Source organism: Plecotus auritus, assembly GCF_963455305.1.
Source record: "Plecotus auritus genome assembly, chromosome: X".
Classification (NCBI taxonomy): Eukaryota; Metazoa; Chordata; class Mammalia; order Chiroptera; family Vespertilionidae; genus Plecotus; species Plecotus auritus.
The window spans coordinates 7952093-7977132 of NC_137784.1; the positions used below are offsets into that span (position 1 = coordinate 7952093).

General features: G+C 39.5%; 1 protein-coding gene across 1 annotated transcript in view; it reads right to left on the reverse strand.

Moving 5' to 3' along the window:
- Positions 1-614: 614 nt before the first annotated feature.
- FANCB (FA complementation group B) overlaps positions 615-25040 on the reverse strand; it is a gene marked incomplete at both ends in the record, with an annotated part of 61672 nt that continues 37246 nt past the window's right edge. The window contains 2 exon segments of the mRNA XM_080652285.1: positions 615-659; positions 663-700. Coding sequence (XP_080508411.1) covers positions 615-659; positions 663-700 — 83 coding nt within the window.

Genomic DNA, 25040 nt, shown 5'->3' on the forward strand with positions numbered 1-25040 from the left:
TCACCTCTTCCAGACTTTATTATCTGACTTTAGTAAGGAAAGACTTCCATTTATGGGTGGGAACATGATGGAGTACGCTGTGACCCTGAGTGTAGTGGTGCCAAGTGCCAGGTGCAGGGGTGTGTGGCAACCCTGGGTCTGGGGGGCTGTGGTTATTCATTAGCTTAGGCTACCGAAGTCCACAACATTGACAACTTCATAGTCCTTGGTAAGCACTGTGGATGGCCCACAGAAGTTATAAGGACTGTTAGGATCCTCTGGACACTGTTAAAATGTGTCTTGTGTATAAGAAGATGAATTACATGCTTCAGAAGAACAGATGCTTCAATTGAAGTAAGAAGGCAAGAAAAGACTGATGTTCCATCTCAAGCATGTAAACAAGAGGAGTTCCCTCTTAGTCTTGTTGTTCTTTTCAGGTCTCCAATTGATTGGATGAGGCCCATCATTAGGGACGGCACTATGTTGTACTCAGTCTACCCATTCAAATGTTAATCTCATCAAGAAACACCTTCACAGACATGCCCAGAATAATGTTTGTCCAAATGTCTGGGTACCCTGTGGCTTAGACAAGTTTGACACATAAAATTAACCATTACAAAGGCCTCAGATCCTTGCTAGCTGTTTGTAGGAGGCCTCAGTTCCTTACAAGATGGAACTCTCTATAGGGCTGCTTGAGTGTCCTCATGGCCATGGCAGCTGGCTTCTCCCAAAATACGTGATTCAAGAGAGAAAGTCAGGAGAAAGGCTCAAATATTGCATGACCTAGTTTTGGAAATCACTGCCACCATATGCTTTTTATAGAAACAAGTCGCGAAGTCCAGCCCACTCTCAAGGAGGGAGGAAAATTTTACCTCTTAAGGAAAGGAATATCAAACAATTTGTGGTTATATTTTTAAACCACAGTATCTGGGGAGCTTTACAAATACTGACATCTAGTTACTACCTCTGGACCTTCTGATTTAATTGGGCTGTGATTTTTAAAAGCTCTTGATGTAACTCCCATGATTTTCCAAGCATTTCCTCTATCATCTGCATCCACTCTTGTGTCTCTTAATATTTTAAGCCTTTAGTGAGCAAGCACATATCCCTGTGATTTGCATGATATGGTGCACCATATCATGCAAGTGGATGTGAAAACTTCCTCTGATAGATAACTCAACTTCATTAAAGAAATTTTAAAGCTTAAAATAGTTTTCTTAATGTAAAAAAAATAAGCATTATGTTTTACATAGAGGTATAGTACTCAAGAGAAGAGCATTTAATACCTAACATTTTCAAAATCATATGTATTACAAAACAAGGATATAAAATAAACCAAATACAGTAAGTCCTCAATGTCATCGATAGGTTTTGTGATGTTAAACAAAGCAATGTATAATGAAACTAATTTTACCATAGGCTAATTGAAATAAACAAGAGTTAAGTTCCAAGAGCATCTTGTCAACATTATAATGAAATTACATTATTAGAGGATCTGCTGTACAAGAGACTCGTGGCTAAGTATCAAGCTTAAAACTTACAAATAAAAGCATAAATAAGCATTATTTTGAGCTTATAAAGGATCAGATACTTATTGATAATTTATGACAGAATGTGACCAACTCTGCCTTTGGAAGTATGATGGTTAGTTTTATTTATCAACTTAGCCAGGCTATAGTGACCAGTTATTTATTCAAACACTAATTAAGATGTTGCTGTGAAGGTATTTTATAGGTGTGATTAACATCTACAATCATTTGACTTTAAGGAAAAGAGACTACCCTATAATGTGGTTGGGTCTCATCTAAACAATTGCAGGCCTTAAGAGCAAAAACTGAGGCTTCTCAAAGATGAAGAAATTCTGCCTTAAGACTGTAACATAAACTCCTGGCTGAGTTTCCATACTGCCAGACTGCTCCACAAATTTTGGACTTGCCAGCACCTATAAACATGTGAGCCAATTCCTCCAAACAAATCTCTTCATATTTATATGGATAGTAATATGAATACAGATAAATGTATCTGTATATATTGTACTAGTTCTGTTTCTCTGGAGATCCCTGACTGATACAACTTTTGGTACCTGGAAGTGGGATGCTGCTATAACAAATACCTGAAAATATGGCAATGGGTCTGGATTTGGCAAATTTTGAGGAGTTTGACAGAAAAAGCCTAGATTGCCTTGAAGAGATAGATGGTTGGTAGGAATATGGGCATTGAAGGTGATTCTGGTAAAGGCTAAGATAGAAGTGAGGAACACAGTAGAGAAAGCTTCTATTATCTCAGAGAATTTCATATACCATCATGAACAGGATGCGGGTAGAAATATGAACATTAAAGGTGCTTCTATTGAGGTCTCAGAAGAAAATGAGGAAAATGTTACTGGACACTGGAGAAAAATGCAATATTTGTTATAAAATGGCAAAGAACTTGGTTGAATTGTCCTAAAGTTTTATAGAAAGTAGAACTTGTAAGTGATAAACTTGGGTATTTTTGGAGATTCCCAAAGAAAATGCGGAAGGTATTGCCTGGTTTCTACTTGCTGCTTAGAATAAAACTAGAGGCCTGGTGCACAAAATTCATGCACGGGGTGGGGGAGGACGGTGTCTCAGCCCAGCCTGCACCCTCTCCAATCTGGGACCCTTCGGGGGCAGTCGGACAACCCTCTCACAATCCGGGACCGCTGGCTCCTAACTGCTCACCTGCCTGCCTGCCTGATCGCCCCTAACCACTCTGCCTGCTTGCCTGATTACCCCTAACCACTCTGCCTTCCTCCCAGATGCCCCTAACTGCTCCCCTGCCTGCCTGATTGCCTCTGACCACCTCTGCCGATGCCCCTAAATGCTCCCCTGCCAGCCTGATCCCCCTAACTGCCTCTGCCTTGGCCCCGCCACCATGGCTTTGTCCAGAAGGACCTCCGGAAGACGTCCGGTCTAATTAGCATAATACCCTTTTATTAGTATAGATGTTAAAAGAAAGGGATAAATTGAGAAGGAATTGTTAAGCAAACATAAACCAGCACTTGATTTGGAAAATTCTCAGCCTTTTTAGATATGATTTATGGATCCAATCAACCACCTTGGCATAAGCCAAGAACAGAGATGGGATTATCCAGAAAAGACCTGTGGAGGACGCTCATGTCTAATGGATCCAACTCCTGTGAATTTTACCAGGAAACTGACAAATTTTTGAGAGAATTTTATACCAGCAAAAACACTATCAGCCTGGACTGAAAGGCAAAGAGAAAACACCATGTAAAGAAGAGATACATAAGGAAATTGACATGTGAAGACAGAGGCAGAGATTGGAGTGATGCATCTAGAAGCCAAGGAAAGCCAAGGACTAACAGCCACTGCCGGAAGTTAGCGAGAAGCAAAGAAAGATCCTCCCTTAGGGTGTTTGAGAGAGCATGGTATTGCTGACACCTTGATTTCAGACTTCTAGCCTCCAGAACTGTGAAAGAATAAATCTCTACTGTTTTAAGCCACCTTGTCTGTGTGGTACTTTGTTACAACAGCACTAGGAAACAAATACAGGAAGTATCAAAGATAGATACCAACTAGCTGAAATCTCCCCTTGCATTGAACCTATGTATATTCTGTATCTGCTTGGGAAGCAAGACATAAATGTTTTAATTTAATAAACAATTAGATTCAATTAACTATGCAAGCAAATAATTTCATTTAAACTTGGCTTAAGACATATGTGAAAGTTATAGTACTTATTATTTTGGCCTGTGTACATCTGCCTTGATCTCTAATTTCCTCTTTTCCCCTCTCGCATGGCTGCAAAAATACCAAACAATATTTTTGCAAGTAGAATTTAATGGAGTAGAAACAACAGTGTTTTCTTGACAAACATCACCACACATTAGTAAGGGATTTAAATTCTGCATGGGTTTTGTTTACACACTCAGACACTAATTGCCAGTCAGTTTGATATGCACAATAAGCAGCCACAGCAGTGGAAATTACCAGAGCACAAGCACCGCTGCTGGAAATGCTCTCAAATGGTGGAGCCATAGCACAGGCTTCCAAATCCCTAGGACCGAAGTTGTAGGACCAAACTGTCATAGGTTGTTCCAGTGTCTGAGCTCGTGCTCCGTTAATCAGGCAGTTTTATTTAGCTCTTGGAAGAGTGAGAAGCTGCATTGCCAGGCTTTGTCTACATGCAAGCTTGTACAGCAGGTCATCAAATAACATATTTTTCATTCAACATCATTTCTTTCTAATGTTGATGAGAAAAAAAAAATCAATCCCAGACAGGAGCCACTGCCTGTGGAATTTGCACATTCTCCTCATGTCCTCATGTCTGCCTGGGTTTTTTTTTCCTGGGGACTCTGGTTTCCTCCCACACCCCAGAAATGTGATTGTGAGCTAAACTGTTGTGTCTACACTGCCACAGTCTGAATGAATGTGGGTGAGTGTGAGTGGCCCTGAGATGGACAGGCGTCCGGTCCAGGGTGGGTTCCCACCTTGTGCCCTGCACTGTCTCGAGAATCCCTGGCCACCACAACCCTGAACTGGAATAAGCTGGTTGAAAAAGAACTCCCTTTCCTGTTTTTATCTGTCTTTCTTAAATGTATGTATATCTCACATTTATTTCAATGTTTCATATTAGGAGTGTTGGGTCTTTATTTAGAAGTTTGGTAATGGTTTTGTGACCAGAACTATACTGTAGGAACTTAACTCTTGTTGATATCAATCAGTCTACCACCAAATTGGTTTTGTTTAAAGTTTCAGTTCCCAAAAGCCTATCCATGTCAGATAACTGGATATGGTAGTCTCTTTTCTTTTGTTTTCTAAGCTGAAGTGCAATCAAACAACCCAAGAAATGTACAAGCCTTCAGTCAGTCAATCCTTTCCTTTCAAGTCACCAGGCAGTGGTTTCTACCATAGTCCTTGGAAATGTATTTCAGAAGGAGAAAAGATTTAGTATGAACTGAATACAAGAATTTCTAGAAAAATTAGGGCACCTATGCTAGTATCTTCTGATCTAGGTACTGCAGAGACCTGAATAAATTCTCTTCATTTTAGTATACAACAACCAACCTTCATTTTGAGAGCCAAGATGTTTGCATTAGTGGAAAATAGTCTATTTGGTCATTCCATGGGGCTGACCTCATGAATTTGTCTTTGACTCCAAAAAACCTACTATAGGATGTCCAAAAAATGTATACACACACTTTGAATAAGTATAAAGGCAGTGTTTATTAAAACACATTTCATTTTCAAAATTGAGCTACCAGCTGTTAAAGTGTGTATACATTTTTTTGGGACATCCTGTATTTCTATACACCAAGAGGATTTGGTTATGAATGATTCAGGTTGGTGTTCCCCTTAAAGGAGTGACTTTTATTCTTAGAGATAAGATGTGCAGATCAGCCAGGGCAAAGCAGAGATGCTACTTAGATTTCAGCAATAAACTTGGTGCCAGCAAACGTTATTGCAGAATAAGACTCTAGTTTAATCTATTGTCTGAAAGACTGTGGGAATTCCCTTCACCATTCAATATTTAAAAATGATCACATGTGTTTCTTTACCAATAAAGAAATTACATTTTGAAATGCCTTTCTGAGTTAAATTACTTGTTAATAATGCTTTGGGTGTGTGTGTGTCGGGGGGAGGGAGGAGACAGTGGTTGGAGGTGGAGGAATGTTAGGAAGAAGAAATTCCTGCCAAGTTTTTTGGGGAGGGAGAGGAGCATCATATAGACATCAGTAAAGTTATATTAAGAAAAAAAATAAAGCATCAGAAGTGAAAATTTAGCACATTTATGGCTTCAAATATCATGCTTGTTTTCCATCCATGGCATGCATGATAAAGATATAATTCTGCTGATATGGATTAGATTTCATTCTTTTTCCCAAGTTCATTACTCACCTCAATCGCTTTATAGATTGTGAAAGAGCTACCTGCCTCTGCAAATCTTGACAGGGTGCCCTGTAGAAGTAGAGTAGGCGTAAAATGCTAGATTCTGCTTCTCAGTTCCACCCCACTTAACAGAGCTAAGAAATCAAAGGCTGCAGTTTGGCAAAATGGATGAGACTTCTATTTCTCTAACTTATAGCTCCAGTCCTGATTCCACCTGAAGTCTAGTCCTGACCTTTTTTTAAAAATTTTTTTTTTTGTTAATCCTCACCCGAGGATATTTTTTCATTTATTTTTTAGAAAGAGTAGAAAGGAGGGGGAGAGATAGTGAGAGAGAAACATCAATGTGAGAGACACATTGATTGGTTGCCTCCCGCATGTGCCCGACAGGGGCTGTGTGTTGAGCCTGAAACCAAGGTACATGCCTTCGGGCAGAACCAAACCTGCAACCCTTCAGTCCGCAGACCCATGCTCTATCCACTGAGTAAAACCAGCCAGGGCCAGTCCTGACTTTTTAGTAGTTTTTGTATGTCCCTTTGTCAACTTAAATTTTCTACTACCTGAGCGACTGTGTCTCAGGGCAGTTTAATTGACATCAGATTCCATCATGAACAGGATGCGGGTAGAAATATGAACATTATTTATATTTATATTTCAGACATAAAATATATGAAGAGGTTTCAAGCATCAGAGGGAAAGGAGACACAACTCCCATAAGACAGAAAGAACTAGGGACTTCTAGGCAGCTGACCCTTAGGTTATAGTTGGAAATCATTCAATGACGTTATAGGATTGCTATAAAGTAAATAAATACTTTGGAGTAAGCAAATAAACGCAGCAATAAATATGCTAGTTAAAATAGATACACTTACAGAAAGGGGTTGGTAAAAATCACATTGGATTGCAGGTGTAAAGTAATGTTATAAGATAACTAGTGACAACTTTAAAAGATTGGTCTTGGGTCTCTGGATCCTTAACTTACAAAAAAAAAATAGGTATACTGTTTCCAACAGGTCACAGAAATAATGACATGGTATTGATTCAAATTAGGGACAAAGAGAGAGTAAAGTGTGTGGAAGAGAAGAGGGAGAGGTTGCTTACCGCTGTTGTAGAATTTTCACAATTTCTAATTTAGAAATTCAGGAAACTAAATAATATTTATATCATATATTACATAATAGAATTTATATAATAAGCAGGTAAAAGTCATCAAGCTTGGGATGTCACCATTAAGGACATATTTTAATGCCAACAAAAATAATTTCAGACATAAAAGATATTTCCAAAGCCTAAAAACATATTCCTTCACACACAGTCCCAACAATTATATGTGAGAACATTTGGTGCTTACTTCAGGGACACTGGAATTTTATAGAGATGAACATCTTTCTAGGACCTCAGTGCTAATCAGAATTTGAGAAAGCAGTGTAAAGGAGTATGTATGTGACATATTACTATATCCTAATTCCCAAGGCAGAAGCAACACCCTAGAAATTTTGGGTGTTCAAGAATTCCAAAGTCCTTGCTAATTAACTTGGATGTATTAGACAGGATAATTTAGAGAGCACCACAGTAATAATCTAAAATTATCAGTGGTGTAGCATAACAAAAGGTAATTTCTTACTCATACAATGTTGTTAGCAGATCTGGGAGACTAGGCAGAATTGCTGATCTCCATGAATAGGCACAGGGTCCACATTGTTTAGGTTTGATGGTTTCTCCATTCCAACATACACTCCCACGGTTGCTGTGGCCTAGGAAGAAAGCACGGAAAATCAGGAACTGGCTTTCATGCATAACTCACATTTCAGTCACATGACTGCCCTTAACTTCAAGAGGGCATATGCCCTTGCCCCCCAAAAAAAGGATCAGAAATCTTGATGGCAAACGTTAATTATTTCTACTATAGATATGTAGCAAATCTTTAGATTTTCCCTGTATTCCCATAAGAAAGATAAAATGAAGAGGTTTCAAGCATCAGTAGCTTTTCCCACCTTCCTCCCATTTGTTCATTGCTTTAGTATGGTGTGATGAAGAAAAAAATTGGACTTCAAATAAATTATTTTAATCCAACCCACATTACTAATAAAGGACTAAGAGCTTTCTTTTATCTGTTACTAGAGGCCCAGTGCATGAATTCGTGCACCGGTGGGGTCCCTTGGCCTGACCTGCTGGATCAGGCCAAAACCAGCTTTCCAACATCCCCTGAGGGGTCCAGGGATTGCGAGAGGGCACAGGCCAGGCCAAGGGACCCTACCTGTGCACGATCAAGGCCGGGGAGGGACGCGGGAGGTTGGCCAGCCAGGAAGGGACCAAGGGAGGGCTCCAGAGTGTGTCCGGTCCATCTCGCTCAGTCCCAATTGGCCGGACCCCAGCAGCAAGCTAACCTACTAGTCGGAGTGTTTGCCCCCTGGTGGTCAGTGCACATCATAGTGACTGGTCAACCGGTAGACTGTCTGCCCCTGGTGGTCAGTGCACGTCATAGCGAGCAGTTGAGTGGCCCTAGCATATCATTAGCATATTACACTTTGATTGGTTGAACGGACGACTGGTCGACCAGACACTTAGCATATTAGGCTTTTATTATATACGATAAGGTTTTTCAATCTTGGCACTATTGACATTTAGTGTCAGATCATTCTTGGGGGACTGTCCTATATTGCAGGATATTTAAAAATATCCCTGGTTTCTACCCACTAGATGACAAAAGCAGCCTTCCACTCTATTTGTCAAAACCAAAAACATCTCCCTACATTTTACACTGGGGGGTGAAATTACTCCTGTTTAAGAACCACTTTTTTATTTGCTTCCTTTGACCACTAGGCAGGGTTCAGGCCATTTTACACATGAAATGACCCATTATTAAGCACTGGCAGAAATAGACCAAAGATAATAAAATACATTTTCTCCCCCCAGATCTACCACTGGTACTTTGGGCAGATCTCTGACTCTCCTTTTACCTTATCTCTAGAATGGGAGAACAATGTTACCTGGCTCACAAGCTTATTGTAGGAATTAAATGAGACCCTAAATAATCCATCCTTTTCTCTCTGTTTTGAAAAACTACTTCTGTATATGCCCAAGTCCTATATATAAATGGAGTCTACTTCCAGACTTTCTGTTCTGTTCCACTTGTCCCTTTGAATATTCCTGTGAGAATTCCTCACTGTGTTGATTAAATATTATTATTATTTTTATTGATTTTTTTTACAGAGAGGAAGGGAGAGGGGGAGAGAGAGAGAGAGAGAGAGAGAGAGAGAGAGAGAGAGAGAGAGTTAGAAACATTGATGAGAGAGAAACATCAATCAGCTGCCTCCTGCACACCTCCTACTGGGGATGTGCCCACAGCCAAGGTACATGCCCTTGATTGAAATCGAACCTGGGACCCTTGAGTCCGCAGGCTGACGCTCTATCCACTGAGCCAAACCGGTTAGGGCAACCATTATTATTATTAAGCCCTCTATTATCTATAGATGATTTGCCTGGGAAATTTAGCCACCAGCAAAGGGACCAGAAACTGAGAAGTGAAGAAAAAGGCCTGCAGAAGCCCTGCACTAAAGTTTACATACTTTTAAAATTGTGACATCTCCCAAGGTTATTAGGATGGCTTATAAATTATTTCTTCTTCACCTCCTGCACCATCTTGTGCCTTGCACACAGGTGCAGGAACCCAATAAATGGCTGCTGAGTGACTAGATGACCAATTTCAGACATAAGTCAAACAAGCTTAACATTACTGGGCTTCCCCCCATCATCTTAGGTTAGAAGTCCTAAACTAGGTGAGATGAAGACACAGAAGCTATTAATATAGGCAGGGCTAGCGTCAGCAATCATTGACTGCGGACAGTCTGACATCAAAAGAGGAAATTAAAAGGCAGACATTAATTAAAAAATAAAAACCACATGCTCTGAAAAGTAAGCAGCCACACACATCACAATAACCCCTTAGCTGCATTACACTGTCAGTGTATAATAATTGACATCCCTAGTAATGACTTTGACATTTTTTTAAATGCTAATTTCTATTCAGCATGTTCTATTTTTAAAAATTTGGAGTAGTGTGTAAGGCATTTGAGAAAGATTTCCATCATAGACTTATAAAATATGTGATTTGCAATATACCTTAGAGATTACCTAATCTATTTTCTAGATGCAGAAAGTCAGTCCCCGAAAGGTGAAGTGCACTTGTCCAAGGCCAGGTGCCCAGGGAGTCAGAATTGAAGCTGAAGCCCTAGTTTTATTAATCCTTACTGAGCCTTTATATTGCTCAAAAAATAGTAGTTTAGATATGGTAAATGTGTCAAAGGAGGGAGAAAAACATTAGAAAACACTAGAGTGGGGCAAAGCTTGGATCACATTTTCTAAGCCATTCATGTTAACAGGTTATCTGACAAGTATGAGTTATTTATGAAGATGAGGGGGGTATGTGAAATATTAAAAATTTAGCCTGTCCTGAAAAAAATCTAAGTTGAAGGGAGGAGAGAATAGGAAAATGGTCCAATTATTCTAAAATAGTAGTCTCATAGAAATATAATATGTGCCACATATGTAACTTGAAATTTTCTAGTAACCCCATTAGAAAGCAGAAGCAACCAATTTAATTCATTTTAAAATACATTTTATGTAAATCAGTATATCCAAAATGTTATTATTTCAATATGTACTCAATACACAATAATTATTGAGATATTTTACATTATTTTACTCATACTAAGTCTCTGAAAGCTAATGTGCATTTCACACAGCATATCTTAATTTGGATGCTAAATTCATCAGAAATACTGGCATTTGGTCTGAATTTAGATTTATAAAACTTACAATTGAAAGGATGAACTCACATACCCAAGTTGTTCCAAATATGATCTAAATGTCTTACAGTAATGAATCAAATGCCCCAAATCATTTTGTTAATATTCGCATCCACATTAACAAAATTCCTTCAGTTTTTAAATTTAAGTGCAATCCATTAAAATTACATAAATGAAATATTCAATTCCTCAGGCCTTCAGGACAAATTTCAAGGTTTTAATCACACATGTGGCTAGTGGCTATGCATTAGGCTAACAGGTCTAGGGGTGGGTTTTAGAGGTGGGAAGCAGGGTTGTCAGGTGACATAAAGCCCTTGTATGGCAGAATATGGGCTCATACACAAAGTGGAGCCACTTATACTATCCACCAAGAAAGAAGGAAAGGAAAAAAAAAGAAAGAATGAGATATCAAGACAAGAATAGATTTCTAAGAAGACTAATGTACAACAAAATAGAGGGGGGGAAATCAGGGAGACCAATGGACAGTTTTATTGTAGTAAATAAAATGTGAAAAAATAAGAACTGAAACTGGAGGAGGGAAGGAGAAATGAGGGGGAGTCAATGATCCAAGAGGCTGTTAGTTGGATGCAAGAACTGACAAAACTGAAGATTAGATAGGACACCAAAGAAGAGGTCTCGCTAAAGAACACAGAGACCTGGTTTTTGTTTGCTGGTTTTGTGTTTTAAGTCTATATTTTGTATTTGTTTATTCTCTATACTCTCTTCTACAGGCATTTAACAGGGAAAATTATATTTCCACTCTGGTTTTCAGGAGTTCAAGGGTTATTGAGGTAGCCCTTGAAATATTCTTGGGAATGTAAAGGGTCTATTATTATGGGGGACATAAAAGAATAGAAGAGAGAAGTGGATAGGAAGGGAGGGGGGAGAAAAGAATGGAGAGAGATGCTATAAAATTTAAACTTAGGATTTACCAATAAAGAGATGATAGGTCAAGCCATTTCAATGAGTGAGATCACCCTGGAAGATATGTACAGTGACAAGACATGGGCCATCCCAATAACAATACATTTCTAGAGACAGAGAAGCCTTCAAAGTAATGCCTCCAGGTTGGAAAGAGACTGAATCATACAGGTTAGGTGTTTGCTCTATGACTTCATTCACTCAACTAACATTTATTGAGACAAAGACCTAGGAGTTCGCATTCTAGATACAAGGGACATGGGCCTTCCTGGAAGAGTGCACTGCTAGGGTCACAGCCAGGACTGAACCTCAGAAGCCTCTGCCTGCAGCAAGGTCTCTGTCTTAAACCACAATAGAGTAGGCCAAGCATGTCAAACTCAAAGGCTAACACGGGCCAAATAAGCAAGGTTTAAGTTTCTGTGGCCGCAAAAAAACAAAAGCTTCCATTTTCATAGAAATGTACGTTTATTTAGATAGAGACATGCTGAATACAAAAGGCTGAAATACAGGAGTCATCATTATCATAAAATAATAGAACATTTTAATAAAAATTAATATTAATATTTTTTCTTGAACATTAACTTACCAGACACTGAATAACTGCACAAATTAGTAAGTGTAACACAAATAAACCTATTTTTCTTGTTCTCCAAAAGCGAAATATTTCCTGTTGTGCACACCAAGCAAGTCAGTCGAAGACTAATGACGTGGCCATGGGCTCTAAAATATTCGCTGCTAGTATTAGTGGAGAGAAATGGTGTGCCTGCCTGTAAGGTGCATAAGGGAAATGAATGCAACACAATTATAGTAATCAGTCATTAGCGAACATTGTAGTTTGTTAATAATTATGTATAACAGGATATTGTAAAAACTAAGTTACGAAATTTTTATTAAAATTTTTCTTACAAACTGTTATATTGGCTGAACTGCAAAAATATTCATTGTGGGCTGCATGTGGCCCGTGGGCCGCGAGTTTGACATGCTTGGAGTAGGAGTTATGCACAGTGTTACTCACAGGGTTATGGCCTTTGAGATAGATCGGTCAAAATTTTATTATATTCCCTAGAAGTTTCATTTGCCATTTCTAAAAATGTTCTTCAAGGAAGATCTTACTTTTATTAACAAACAGCAAGGTAACGAGATTCATACCTTAAAGGGAAAAGAAAAGATGGGGCGAGGTACAGTTGGAATGATGGAGAAATCTTCCCATTTATAGTGTGATGGTGCTGGAGGCAGAGCAGGGCTTTGGGGCAGGAAGTTGGTGTTGGTCTGCCTTCCATCAGCTGCTGCAAAGAGATAGGAGTGGAGGTATAAAATAAATATATACATGAGGATGCAAGAAAATTCAGAGGACATTCAGTTCAATATGAATGGATGACATTTTATACCATGTAACTTTTAAAAGAAGCAGTGTCCAAATTGAATTCGGATAGAAAGATCTAACTTTGTAACTTCTCTTTCCATAGCAATGTCACAAAATTTTCCATTAAAGATCAAAAGGACCACCATATTTTCACCTGTCCTAATGATAGATTTTTATGCTACCCTGATGAACAATTATGATTTTACTTTTGTTAGTTATGAAACTTCTATGTACCCTAATTTCAAGGAATGTTTAGTATTCTGGGCTCAAATTGTAAAATACAAGAGAGAAAATTACCCATCTTAGAAACATAATTCCTTTTATTGAATAGTTGACATAAAAAAAGGCCTTTAAAGGAAAAATTTATTCATGAAGTATAACCATTTGCATAAAACCATGCTCTCCCTCAATTCAGTCTGTATTTTATTCTTCCCAATTTTTTTAATAAAAGGTAGAACTCAACCTCATTAACTTTACACTTCTCTCAGTAACATTCAAGATTCTGAAATCAGAAAACCATGGAACATGCAATAAGAAAAAGCATTTTCTGTCCTAGCCAGTGTTTTGCTCAATGGTTAGAGCATTGGCCTAAAGTCTGAAGGGTCCCGGATTCATTTCAGTCAAGGACACATGCCTGGGTTGCAGGCTCAACCCCCAGTGTGGGGCGTGCAGGAGGCAGCCAATCAATGATTCTCTTTTATCATTGATGTTTCTATCTCTCTCTCCCTCTCCTTTCCTCTCTGAAACCATAAAAATACATTTAAAAAGAGAAAAAGACTCACACTATCTTAAAAAAAAAAAGAAAAGAAAAAGCAGTTTCCTGGAGTGTCTTTCTTTCCCCTCCACCTGATGTCTCCTACACATCATCCATGTGCCAGTTGAAACCCCACCTGTAGGAAAATGGAGCTGGTTCATATGGAGTTCTCTGTGCCCTTACAATACCTCTACACACTTGGAGAAATCTGATCTAGGAAGTACCCAATAAATATTTGTATAAGAAATAAAGAATGGATATATAAATGAACAAGCAAACGACTGAATTATAAGAACTGGATGTAGAACTGGAATTCTTATTAGCTGTACTATCTTGAGCAACTCACTTCACCTCTGAGCTTCAATCTTCTTATCATAAAAAAGAGAAATGGTGGACTGTCTAGTGGAATTCTCAGGGCTTTGGAAAGCATCACTACAATTATATGTGAAAGATCCTGATAAATGGTAAAGTACTATGCAAATGTTAGTTATTGTGTGGTGTCTGGATAGAGACATAAAAGCCTAGCCAAGTGGAAGACAGGGACAGGAAACTAATTCCACAAGTCTGAGAATAGTGTCATTGTTGACTCAGATCCCAAAACAAAATCCTGAAAAACATCCTTGACTTATCCTTCTCTTTCACTCCTAACACCCAATAAGAACCAGTATCACCCGTTTCCCCATCACGAGGACAATAAAAATATGAACAATTATATATATTCAAGGCTCTACCCCATCTGGTAGCAGCATGTCCATGGCATGCCTCTATCTCACATCTCCCCATAATTTACCATGACCTCCAGGCACTACCCAATCCAAAGGTTGGCATCAGGATGGGAAGGATGGTCTTGGTTCTTCATACAACCACCAAGTAGAGAATCAACTAGGGAACTGCTGACAGAATTCTCACACAATTCTCCTATTGTCAACAAGTCCTGTAAAGTGGAATGATCTGGAAAGTCTAGTCAAGAACCCATCTCAGGCTGCAACACCATATAATACAATAACCTGGAGAAGCCGCCAGCACCAGCCACAGACTTTGCCCAATCCCTGCTCCATAAGGAGAACTCTCCTCCATAAATTCCAAAACCCTTGTCTTGGTCCCTGTTCAGCAGTCCCCTTTTTCAGTCATTGTATTTACCAGTTCTGATTGCCCATCTACACCACTAGTTTTCAGATGTCTTTCTAGCCTATGTTTATAGGTCTCCCGAACTTTGAATCTTGGGAAGCAGGTATAGACTTTCAGTATATTTTCCCACATTGGATAATGGGTGCACTCTCCACTTATATTTACATAACTAAAGGAGTTCAATAGATTTTATAGGACAATGATTATCAGTTTCAAGGACACCACCTACCACAGGCACTCCATTCAATATCTGCCTTGACAGGCAATCCCATCACCATGTTCTGTCATTTTGAGTGCTAAAATATTTCTCACTTCCATTCATTGGCTTTGCCACTACCTTGTCCTGGCCACATCTTTCACCTGGATTACTGTGGCAACTTCCTAACTCTGCCTGCTTTGTATTGTTCCTTCTAACCCACTCTCCAAATGGTAGCCAGATCATACCATCGCCTTGCTTAAAACAAGCCAGATGTTTTCCATTGTCCTTCTAGCGAACTCCTGCCTCATTTGATCCACAGATCCACAGCTGAAAAGAAGAGATATACTTCATTATTGTAAAGGATAAATTGCTTCTATCAAAATTAACTATGGTCTGGTAGAGCAATCTTTTCACAGTATGTTCCAGTGAGACAAGTTTGCAACCTGGAGATTTCATTTATTGGAAAAGACACCTCCAAAAAGACTCTATTCAACTTTGCTAGAAAGGTTCATATCACTTACTACTGTCCAACCTTTGTGACTACTAACCAATCTTTGTGCCATCAAACTTCAGGGAATAGACTCTTGGATTCATGTGACACTCTGAAGAAAGTACCAAAACCTGACAGAACTTACATGCCATCTGTTGACCTGATGAGAAAGCTTTCCCAAGATGTTCAGACCAGATCTATTGAAAGTTGTCTGCCAAACTTTTGATGCTGATTTTAGTTCCTTAAGGTGTAAAATTGTTTTTTGATATCTTTATTTTTTCTTATTTTTTAAAAACTTTGTTTTGAAACCTTTTTTTTTTCTTTTACTCTTTGGCTGCATTCAAGAATATCACCCAACCAGCCAGTCCACACATCGACCTGGTATTGCAGTGCTTCCAGGAATGTTGCACACACAAAACAAACAAACAAAAAAAGAATATCACCCAACTACATACTTGCATCCAATTTATATACATATAGATTGATTTCAGAGAGGAAGGGAGAGGGAGAGAGAGAAACATCAATGATGAGAGAGAAACATTGATTGGCTGCCTCCTGCACACCCCACACTGGAAATTGAGCCCACAACCCAGGCATAGGCCCTGACCAGGAATTGAACCATGACCTCCTGATTTGTAGGCCATGCCAGCCAGGTTATTTTTTTCTTAATGTAGGCATTTATTGCTATAAACTTACCTCTTAGCACTACTTTTACTACATCCCATAAATTTTTGTATATTGTGTTTCCATTTTCATTTGTCTCGCTATTTTCTGATTGCCCTTTTGATTTCTTCTTTGATCCATTGGTTGTTCATGAGTGTGTTAAGCTCCACATATTTGTGAATTTTCAAGATTTCCTCCTGTTATTGATTTTTTTGTCTTATACCATTGTAGTTGTAAAAAATACTTGATATTATTTCAGTCTTCTTGAATTTGTTAAGACTTGTTTTTCAGCTAACATATGGAGAATGTTTCATGAGCCCTTGAGAATGTTTATTCTGCTCCTGTTATATATAAAACTGTTAGGTCCATTTGAAATATAGTTCAGGCTCAAAGCTTTTTTTTTTTTCCAGTTAATCCTCACCCAAGGATATATATTTTTTTAATTTAATAAAACTTTATTGTTCAATTATTACAATTGTTTCTCCTTTTTCCCCCCATAGCTCCCCTCCACCCGGTTCCCACCCCACCCTTTGCCCTTACCTCCCTCCACACTGTCCTCATCCATAGGTGTATGATTTTTGTCCAGTCTCTTCCTGCACCCCCCATACCCCTTGCCCCCTGAGAATTATCAGTCCACTCCCTTTCTATGCCCCTGATTCTATTATATGCACCAGTTTATTCTGTTCCTCAGATTTTTAATTCACTTGATTTTTAGGTTCACTTGTTGATAGATATGTATTTGTTGTTCATAATTTTTATCTTTACCTTTTTCTTCTTCTTCCTCTTCTTAAAGAATACCTTTCAGCATTTCATATAATACTGGTTTGGTGGTGATGAACTCCTTTAGCTTTTTCTTATCTGTGAAGCTCTTTATCTGACCTTCCATTCTGAATAATAGCTTTGCTGTGTAGAGTAGTCTTGGTTGTAGGTTCTTGCTGTTCATCACTTTGAATATTTCTTGCCGCTCCCATCTGGCCTGCATAGTTTCTGTTGAGAAATCAGCTGACAATCATATGGGTGCTCCCTTGTAGGTAATTAACTGTTTCTCTCTTGTTGCTTTTAATATTCTCTCTTTGTCTTTTGCTCTTCGCATTTTAATTATGATGTGCCTTGGTGTGGTCCTCTTTGGATTCCTTTTGTTTGGGGTTCTGTGAGCTTCCTGGATTTGTAAGTCTATTTCTTTCAGCAGGTCGGGGAAGTTTTCTGTCATTATTTCTTCCAATAGGTTTTCAGTATCTTGCTCTCTCTCTTCTTCTGGCACCCCCATAATTCTGATGTTGGTACGCTTGAAGTTGTCCCAGAGGCTTCTTACACTATCTTCAACTTTTTGGATTCTTTTTTCTTTTTGCTTTTCCAGTTGAGTGTTTTTTGCTTCTCTGTATTTCAAATCTTTAACTTGATTCTTGCATTCCTCTAGTCTGCTGTTGGGTCTCTGTATAATATTTTTTATTTCAGTCAGTGTATCTTTAATTTTTAGTTGGTCCTTTTTCATATCTTCGAAGGTCTCATTATATTTATTGACCTTTTCTAGGATATTATTGAAAAGCCTTATAACTGTGGTTTTGAATTCTATATCCAGTCGTTTGTTTTCCTCCATTTCTTTCATTTGTGATCTGTTTCTTCGTCTCCCCATTTTTCACTGCTTCCCTGAGTTGGTAGGGTAGCTTTGTGTGCTAGGTTTCCTATATGGCCCAGTGGGTCGGCCTCCCCAGTTACCCTGAGGTGAACACTCTTGGTGCACCCCTTTGTGGACTGTGTGTACAGCCTTGTTGTAGTTAAGTCTTGATTGTTGTTGGTATCACTGGGAGGAATTGACCTGCAGGCCAGTTGGCTGTGAGGATCAGCTGTGTCTACACTGGGAGATTTTCAGTGCTGGAGACAGACTTATAGGATTAGCCTTGCCAGATTCCAAAAGCCTCTGTGCTCAGCTTGGAAGGGGTGGAGTCTCAGGGCGGAGCAGACAGTCTTGGCTTCCCGTCAGCCCTGCCCTTGCGCGCGAGTCTCCAGACTTCTGCCTTCCACGGTTCCCGAGTTTCCGCCTTACAGTCCAGAGTTACCCCGTAAGAGCGTGGGTCCCCAGGGGCTCGCCCGGAACTGTGGTTCAGTGCAGTCGGAACTGGGGTTCAGTGCCGTCAGGAGCTTCTGACTCCCTTCCACTAGGGATAGCCTGTGGTAACCTCCGCAGTCAGTCTTTGTGCGCACTTGTGCCTCCAGGCCCCTGCCGCCGCGGCTCCCCTGAGTCTCCGAGTCTCCGTGTGCCTTTCTCTCTACCTGACAGTCCAAACTCCCCCTGTATGAGCCTGGGTCCACAGGGTTTCACCCGGAACTGAGGTTCAGTGCAGTCGGAACTGGGGTTCAGTGCAGTCGGGGGCTTCCTTCCCCCTCCCGCCTAAGAAAGCCAGCCAGGCACTCCGCTGCCCTTCCTCTCTGCATGTGAGTCTCTGTACCTCAGCCCTTTGCCGCTCCTTCTCCGTGAGCTTTCCTCTTTCCTTCTAGTTGTAGAATTTCCACTCAGCCAGCTTTCCTGTGGTTCTGGATGGTGTCCATTCTGTCTTTTAGTTATAGTTTTGAAATTGTTGTGCGGGGCAGCAGTTTAGGTGCTTACCTATGCCGCCATCTTGGTTTCTCCGATATTTTTTTCATTGATCTTTTAGAGAGAGTGGGAGAGAGGGAAAGACAAAAACATCGATGTGAGAGAAACACATGGATTGGTTGCCTCCTGCATGAGCCCTGACCAGGGAGGAGCCTGCAACCAAAGCCTTGACTGGCATCAAACCCAGGACCCTTTGGTCCACAGGCCAAAGCTCTTATCCACGGAGCCAAATTGGCTAGGGCAGGCTCAAACCTCTTCCAGATTTACGGACAGGGTTTAGTAAGAAAAAACCTTCACCTGTGCATCATGGCATGCTGAAGCATGCCGTGGCCCTCGGTCTAGTGGTGTAGGGTGCCTAGTGTAGTAGGGGCATCAGGTCTGGAGGGTGGGGCCATGGTGTTTCATTGGCTCAGGAAGCTGTTTTCCACATTGACAACTGAATGACCCTTTGTGGTGAGAGCTTCAGGGTGTCTATGGTGGCTACAATGGATGTTAGGGTCTTTAAGGTTGCCTGGCAGTGTGCACATGCTCAGTTGTGGACACTAGATATAGGTACCAGGTCCATGCAGATACATGGCTGTAGTGGTTATCTATGGGAATGTGCATGGCAGTGGAGTCATGTGACAGGAGTTGGGCTGTATCCAGGCATACAAGCAGGTGCTGGGCCTGAACTCATGCACCTACAGGGGGTAACTACAGTTATGTGCATGGTAGTGGCAGGTTGGCCACATAGATCTAAGCTGGCATTATGCGTCCACACAGCCACTGAGTCCGTGTCTGGTTGGCAGTGCAATCCTGGGGTTCTGCAGCATGATGGCTGAGGAGAATAAAAGGGGTAAGGGGTGGGAATTAGGCAGCTGGTGTCTGCAAATGCAAAACCTGTGGGGCCCTCAGTGGTAAGAGCTGGATAGGATCTGCAGAGGCTGTGCTGGCAGTTGGTTTCCTCAGTGGCAAAAGCTGCTTAGATATTCTGTAGAGCAGTCTGCTGGGGTCAGTGATAAGGTACTCAGTGATGAAAGCTGCAGGGGTCCACAGCATTTATAAGGCTTATTGGGGTCCTCAGTGACAAAGGCTGCTAGGGTCCTCTGCAGACCAGGCCCTGGAAACAATATTCACTCCCACCACATGGCTAACACTGGTAGTCCCTGGCCTTCTTCCTTATCCCTAGCCATCTCTAGATGTCTCAGCCATGCCTGTTTCTGGGAGGGGTGAAACCAAAGTGGGTCTTTTGTGCAGTGTCCTGAAAGGCTAGGGAAGCTCATTGCTCACCCTGTTTTCCTTTCCCCAGCAAGGTGATCTTCTGTCAGGGAGCTCTGAGCAGTGCTGACCAGGCACTGGGATGATGCAGGCAAAATTAAACTATTCTTCCTACCCTTTTTAATGCAGATATTCTCAGGTTTTATGGTCCACTGTGTTGCTGAAGCTCCTTAAATGGATTCCTGAGCTCTCCCAGAGCTGTTTTCGTTTGGGGGACAGAGGCTTGGGTCTCCTGCTCCACCATCTTGGTTATGCCAATCCCCATTTTCATGCATTAAATTCTACAAATAATTTAAACTTAAGACATGACAATTGTTTTGAGAAATATTTATTTCTGCGTATTTACTGACTATACCTTTTCTTGTTCTTCATTCCCTCCTGCATTTTCATGTTTCCATATAGTATCATTTTGTTCCTGCCTGAAGAAATCCCTTTAATATTTCAGAGTAGGCCTGCAGGCAATGAATTTGATTAATCTTCGTCAGAAGATGTCGTCACCTTTATTTTTTTATTTACTATTTTGACGGAGAGAAATCAATTTGTTGTTTCACTTATTTATGCATTCATCGGTTGATTCTTATATGTGCTTTGACCAATGATCAATCCTGCAACCTTGGAATTTTGGTACCATGAAGTAGTTTAAAGATGGAATTCCATTGCTTTCTGGTTTCAATTATTTCTGCTAAGACTTAGCCATCAGTTACACACTATTGCTCTGTTGAAGGTAATGTATCTTTCTTCCCCAACCACTTTTAAGCTTTTCTAATTGGCTTTGGCTTTATCAGCTGTTTTTCCATGATGTGAATAAGTGCGGTTTCCTATTTTTTTTCCCTTAGAGTTTTCTGAGATTCTTGAACTTCTGAGTTGGTATCTTTCACCATTTTTGATACATTCTCAACTATTACCTCTTCAAATATTGCTTTTGCCTCATGCTCCTTTTCTTCCAGGATTTCAATGACATAAATGTTAAACCATTTGAGTATGTCTTACATATCTCTTTTACTCAAATCTTTTTTCCATCTTTTCTCTCTCTGCTTCAGTTTGAGTATTTTTTTTTAATATATATATTTCTTTATTGATTTCAGAGAGGAACGGAGAAGGAGAGAGAGATAGAAACATCAATGATGAAAGAGAATCATTGATTGGCTGCCTCCTGCACGCCCCGCACTGGGGATCGAGCCCGCAACCCAGGCATGTGCCCTTGGCCGGAATCGAACCTGGGACCCTTCGGTCCGCAGACTGACGCTCTATCCACTGAGCCAAGCCGGCTAGGGCTTGAGTATTTTTAATTGACCCATATCCCAATTCACTAATCCTACATTCTGTTATGTCCCTTTGCTGCTAAATTCATAAACTGAGTTGTTGTTTTTTCATAAACTGAGTTTTTAATTTCAGATATTACTTTTCAGTTCTAAGCTTTCTATATGATTATTTAGATTCCAATTGTTTTCAATTTTCCATCTTTTTATGTTTTGTCCTTTTCCTCTATTTTGAATATATTATAGAACATATTTTAGAGTTCATATCTGCTAACTTCAATATCAGCAACATCTGTGGATCCATATGTATTTTTCCTCTAAATTGCCATAGAGTCTTGCCTCTTTGCATATCTAGAAATTATTTCATTTTTAAATATATTTTTAATTGGTTTCAGAGAGGAAGAGAGGGAGATGGAAACATCAATGATGAGAATCATCAATCAACTGCCTCCTACAGGACCCCTACTGGGGATTGAGCCTGCAACCAAGGCTTCTGCCTTGACTGGAATCAAATCAAGGACCCTTCAGTCCACAGACTGATGCTCTATCCACTGAGCCAAACCAGCTAGGGCTATCTAGAAATTATTTTATTGTGCCAGACAATGTGTATAGAAAACCATAGAGGTTCCATGGCAAAGAGAGTCTCTTTAGTTCATTAGTCAATTAGGATGACTAGCTGATTAACTCAATCCAATCAGAAACTGAGCTTGAACAGAGATCTATTGCAAGGTTAGTAAGACTCAATCTACTCTGGTATGTTCCTATTCCTAGATTCCAGAAGCACAGATCTCTTTGGCCCTAGAAGCCAACAAAAGACTGTTCTGACCCTCAGAAGTTTTCATCTTATCCCTTTAGCCTCCTACTTCATTCAGCTTCAAAACTTTGGCAGGTATCTTGAAGGGAAAACCAGCCATGTTTGAAGCAGAGCTCCTCCCTGGCAGCACTGTGCAACTGAAAGAGATTTCAGTATGCCTTTTAGAAGTTTTTGTGCTAGCTCCCCACTTTCTTGTGCAGCCACAGAAGCATGAAAATAGCCCAAGGTGAAAACTGTATGCATTTAAGACCCTTTAATGTTTCAATTTGTCATTATAGCACTATACAACTGCCAAAAGGTTGCTGACTTCTGTCCCCAAGCAGAAGCCCTCTGCCTGAACCAAGCCTGATCCACAGCCTGCCCCAGATAAACAAAGGGTTGACCATTATCAAGTCAATTTTTCCTTTTTTGTACTTTTAGTCCACCTACTCCTTGTTTTTATAGCTCTCCGAATCCTTTAAAAGGTGATTTCTGAAAAATTTAAAAAAAGACAAATATTAAAATCTTTACCAATAAATAAAAAAATAAAAAGTATAAAAGGTGATTTTTGTAATGTATCCCGTTTTGTCCAGTGGGAGAGTACGTCAGTGGCAACCTGCTTCATTTTACTGTTACACTAAATTTTAAAGTTTTTGCCCCCTTTACATTCTTTCTCTTAATCACTTTCAAGACATTTTCTGTGTATTGTGGACACTCCTTATTTTGAGATATGTCACAGGTAGTTTTTCCAGTATTATCTTGTCTTTTGCTTTATGCCATTAAAAATATTTTTATTGATATCAGAGAAGGGAGAGGGAAAAAGAAACATTAATAATGAGAATCACTGATTGACTGCCTTCTGCATACCCCCTAACAGGGATTGAGCCCGCAACCCAGGCATGTGCCCTTGACCATGAATCCAACTGTGACCTCCTGGTTCATAGGTCTATGCTCCCACTGAGCCATGCCAGCTGTGCACCATTTTCTTTTTTTTAATGAAGACATTATAACTTTTTTTTTAATGTGACTGCATTTTACTGCTTCTGGATTTTGTGAAATAGATAGTCTTCCCCATCCCAAGTTAACACAGAAGTTATCCTTTGTTTTCATCATTATTTTTAGTTCCTTTTTTTATACTTGAAATTTTGATCTATATCATACCGAACCTGGTAATGGCACATTCTCCCTTTTTCTACCAGATCACTACTCATTTTCTAAGACCATCTTTTCCTCATTGAAGTGGAATGTCATAATAAACTAAGTTCTCATATGCTTTTGGTCCTATTTCTGAAATTTTCTATTCTACCGTGGTGTTTATCTATTTGTGCACTAGAAACACACTTTAACTTATTGATATTTCACTATATATCTTAATATCTAGTAGAGTGTATCTCCATTCCCTGCCATGCCTTTCTTTTGGAGAGTTTTCATGGCTTTTCTAACAGATTTTTCCACAAGAATTTTAGAATTTATTTATTGGGATGGGATTAAATCTATAAACTAACAGAGAGAACTGACATCTTAACAACATTGAGTCTTCCTATCTAAGAATATATGTATTATTATTTTTTAGTCTTTGAGGGATCACTTAGTAGTATTTAAATATTTTCTTCATTCAGATATTCCACATTTCCTGTTTTAGATACTTTTTTGTTGTTACTGTAATTATGATATATTTTCTTTCTTATATGGTCAAATTTTAAAGACAATAGATTGAACTTTGCAATACTTGAAAAAATATAACTGCTCTTCTGTAGCTAAAAGTACCAGAGGAGGTATACGGATGTAAAAAAAAAATATTACTTGAGTAGGAAAGAAGATGGCTTTCATTAAGTTCAGCTCATTTAATAAAAATGGGATATATTAATTTAGGGAGTTCAAACTACTCATCTCCCTAAATCCCCATATCATTAACCCAAAACAAAAAGCTGGGAGTCCTCCTTGTCTACTCCCTCTCCTTCCTCTGACCAGCTATCCGTGGTTTTTATGGTAAGATCTAAATCATATTTGCAGCTTTAAAAATTTCATATAGCCAGGTTCTACCCTTTACCATTTGGGTTCATGTCTAGGGCAAGTATAGGCATAAATGTGTATGTCTGTGCACACACACACACACACACACATTCTTCTCCAGTGATTCTGACCCCCACCTTTTAAGAACCATTAACAAATTACAAACTAAATCTTGTTAACCATATATCCTAAATACCTCTGCAATACATTTCTTCAGTTTTACCCTTGCCAATTTAAATCAATACTTCATCTCTCACCCAGACCACTCTAGCTGTCTCCTCATTGCTATTTCTGAGTCTACTATTTGTTCCTTAGGTTCCAGATTCCAACCAGCCAACAAGGTCATCTATGTAAAAGAAAAATCAGACTATGCCACCTGTCAACATAAATTCTTTCAAAACTTCCCATCTATGATTCCTAAGCATATGTCCACTGACTAGTGCTGATCCATAAGTTTCCAAAATGGTATTTTGCATGATGGGACTGAGAAAATGCGGTGACTTTTTCACAAAATCAAATTTATTCAGTTTAAATCTGTATTCTATGATTATATATATTTAGTATCAATATGTTTTGTTTTATAAAATGATGGTGTCACTTAATCTTACATGACAAAACAAAAATAAAAAATATAAAAATATCAAATTATAAAGCATTAAAAAAGTTGTTAAATCTATGCTGGCCTCAATTTTTTTTTTTTTTGGTTTTGTAAGATTGAAAGTTTTTTTTTTCTTTACAGTTGAAGAGTATTATAGATGTCCCCAACTTTTTCCTCCTATTATCCCCTTCCACCCAGTTCCTGCCCCACCTCAGGCCTTCACCTCACTATTGTCTGTGACCATGGGGAATACATATCTATATATATAAAAGCCTAAGGGACTGTTTGACTGTTAAGACTGGTAGCTATGATGTGCACTGACCACCAGGGGGCAGATGCTCAACGCAGGGGC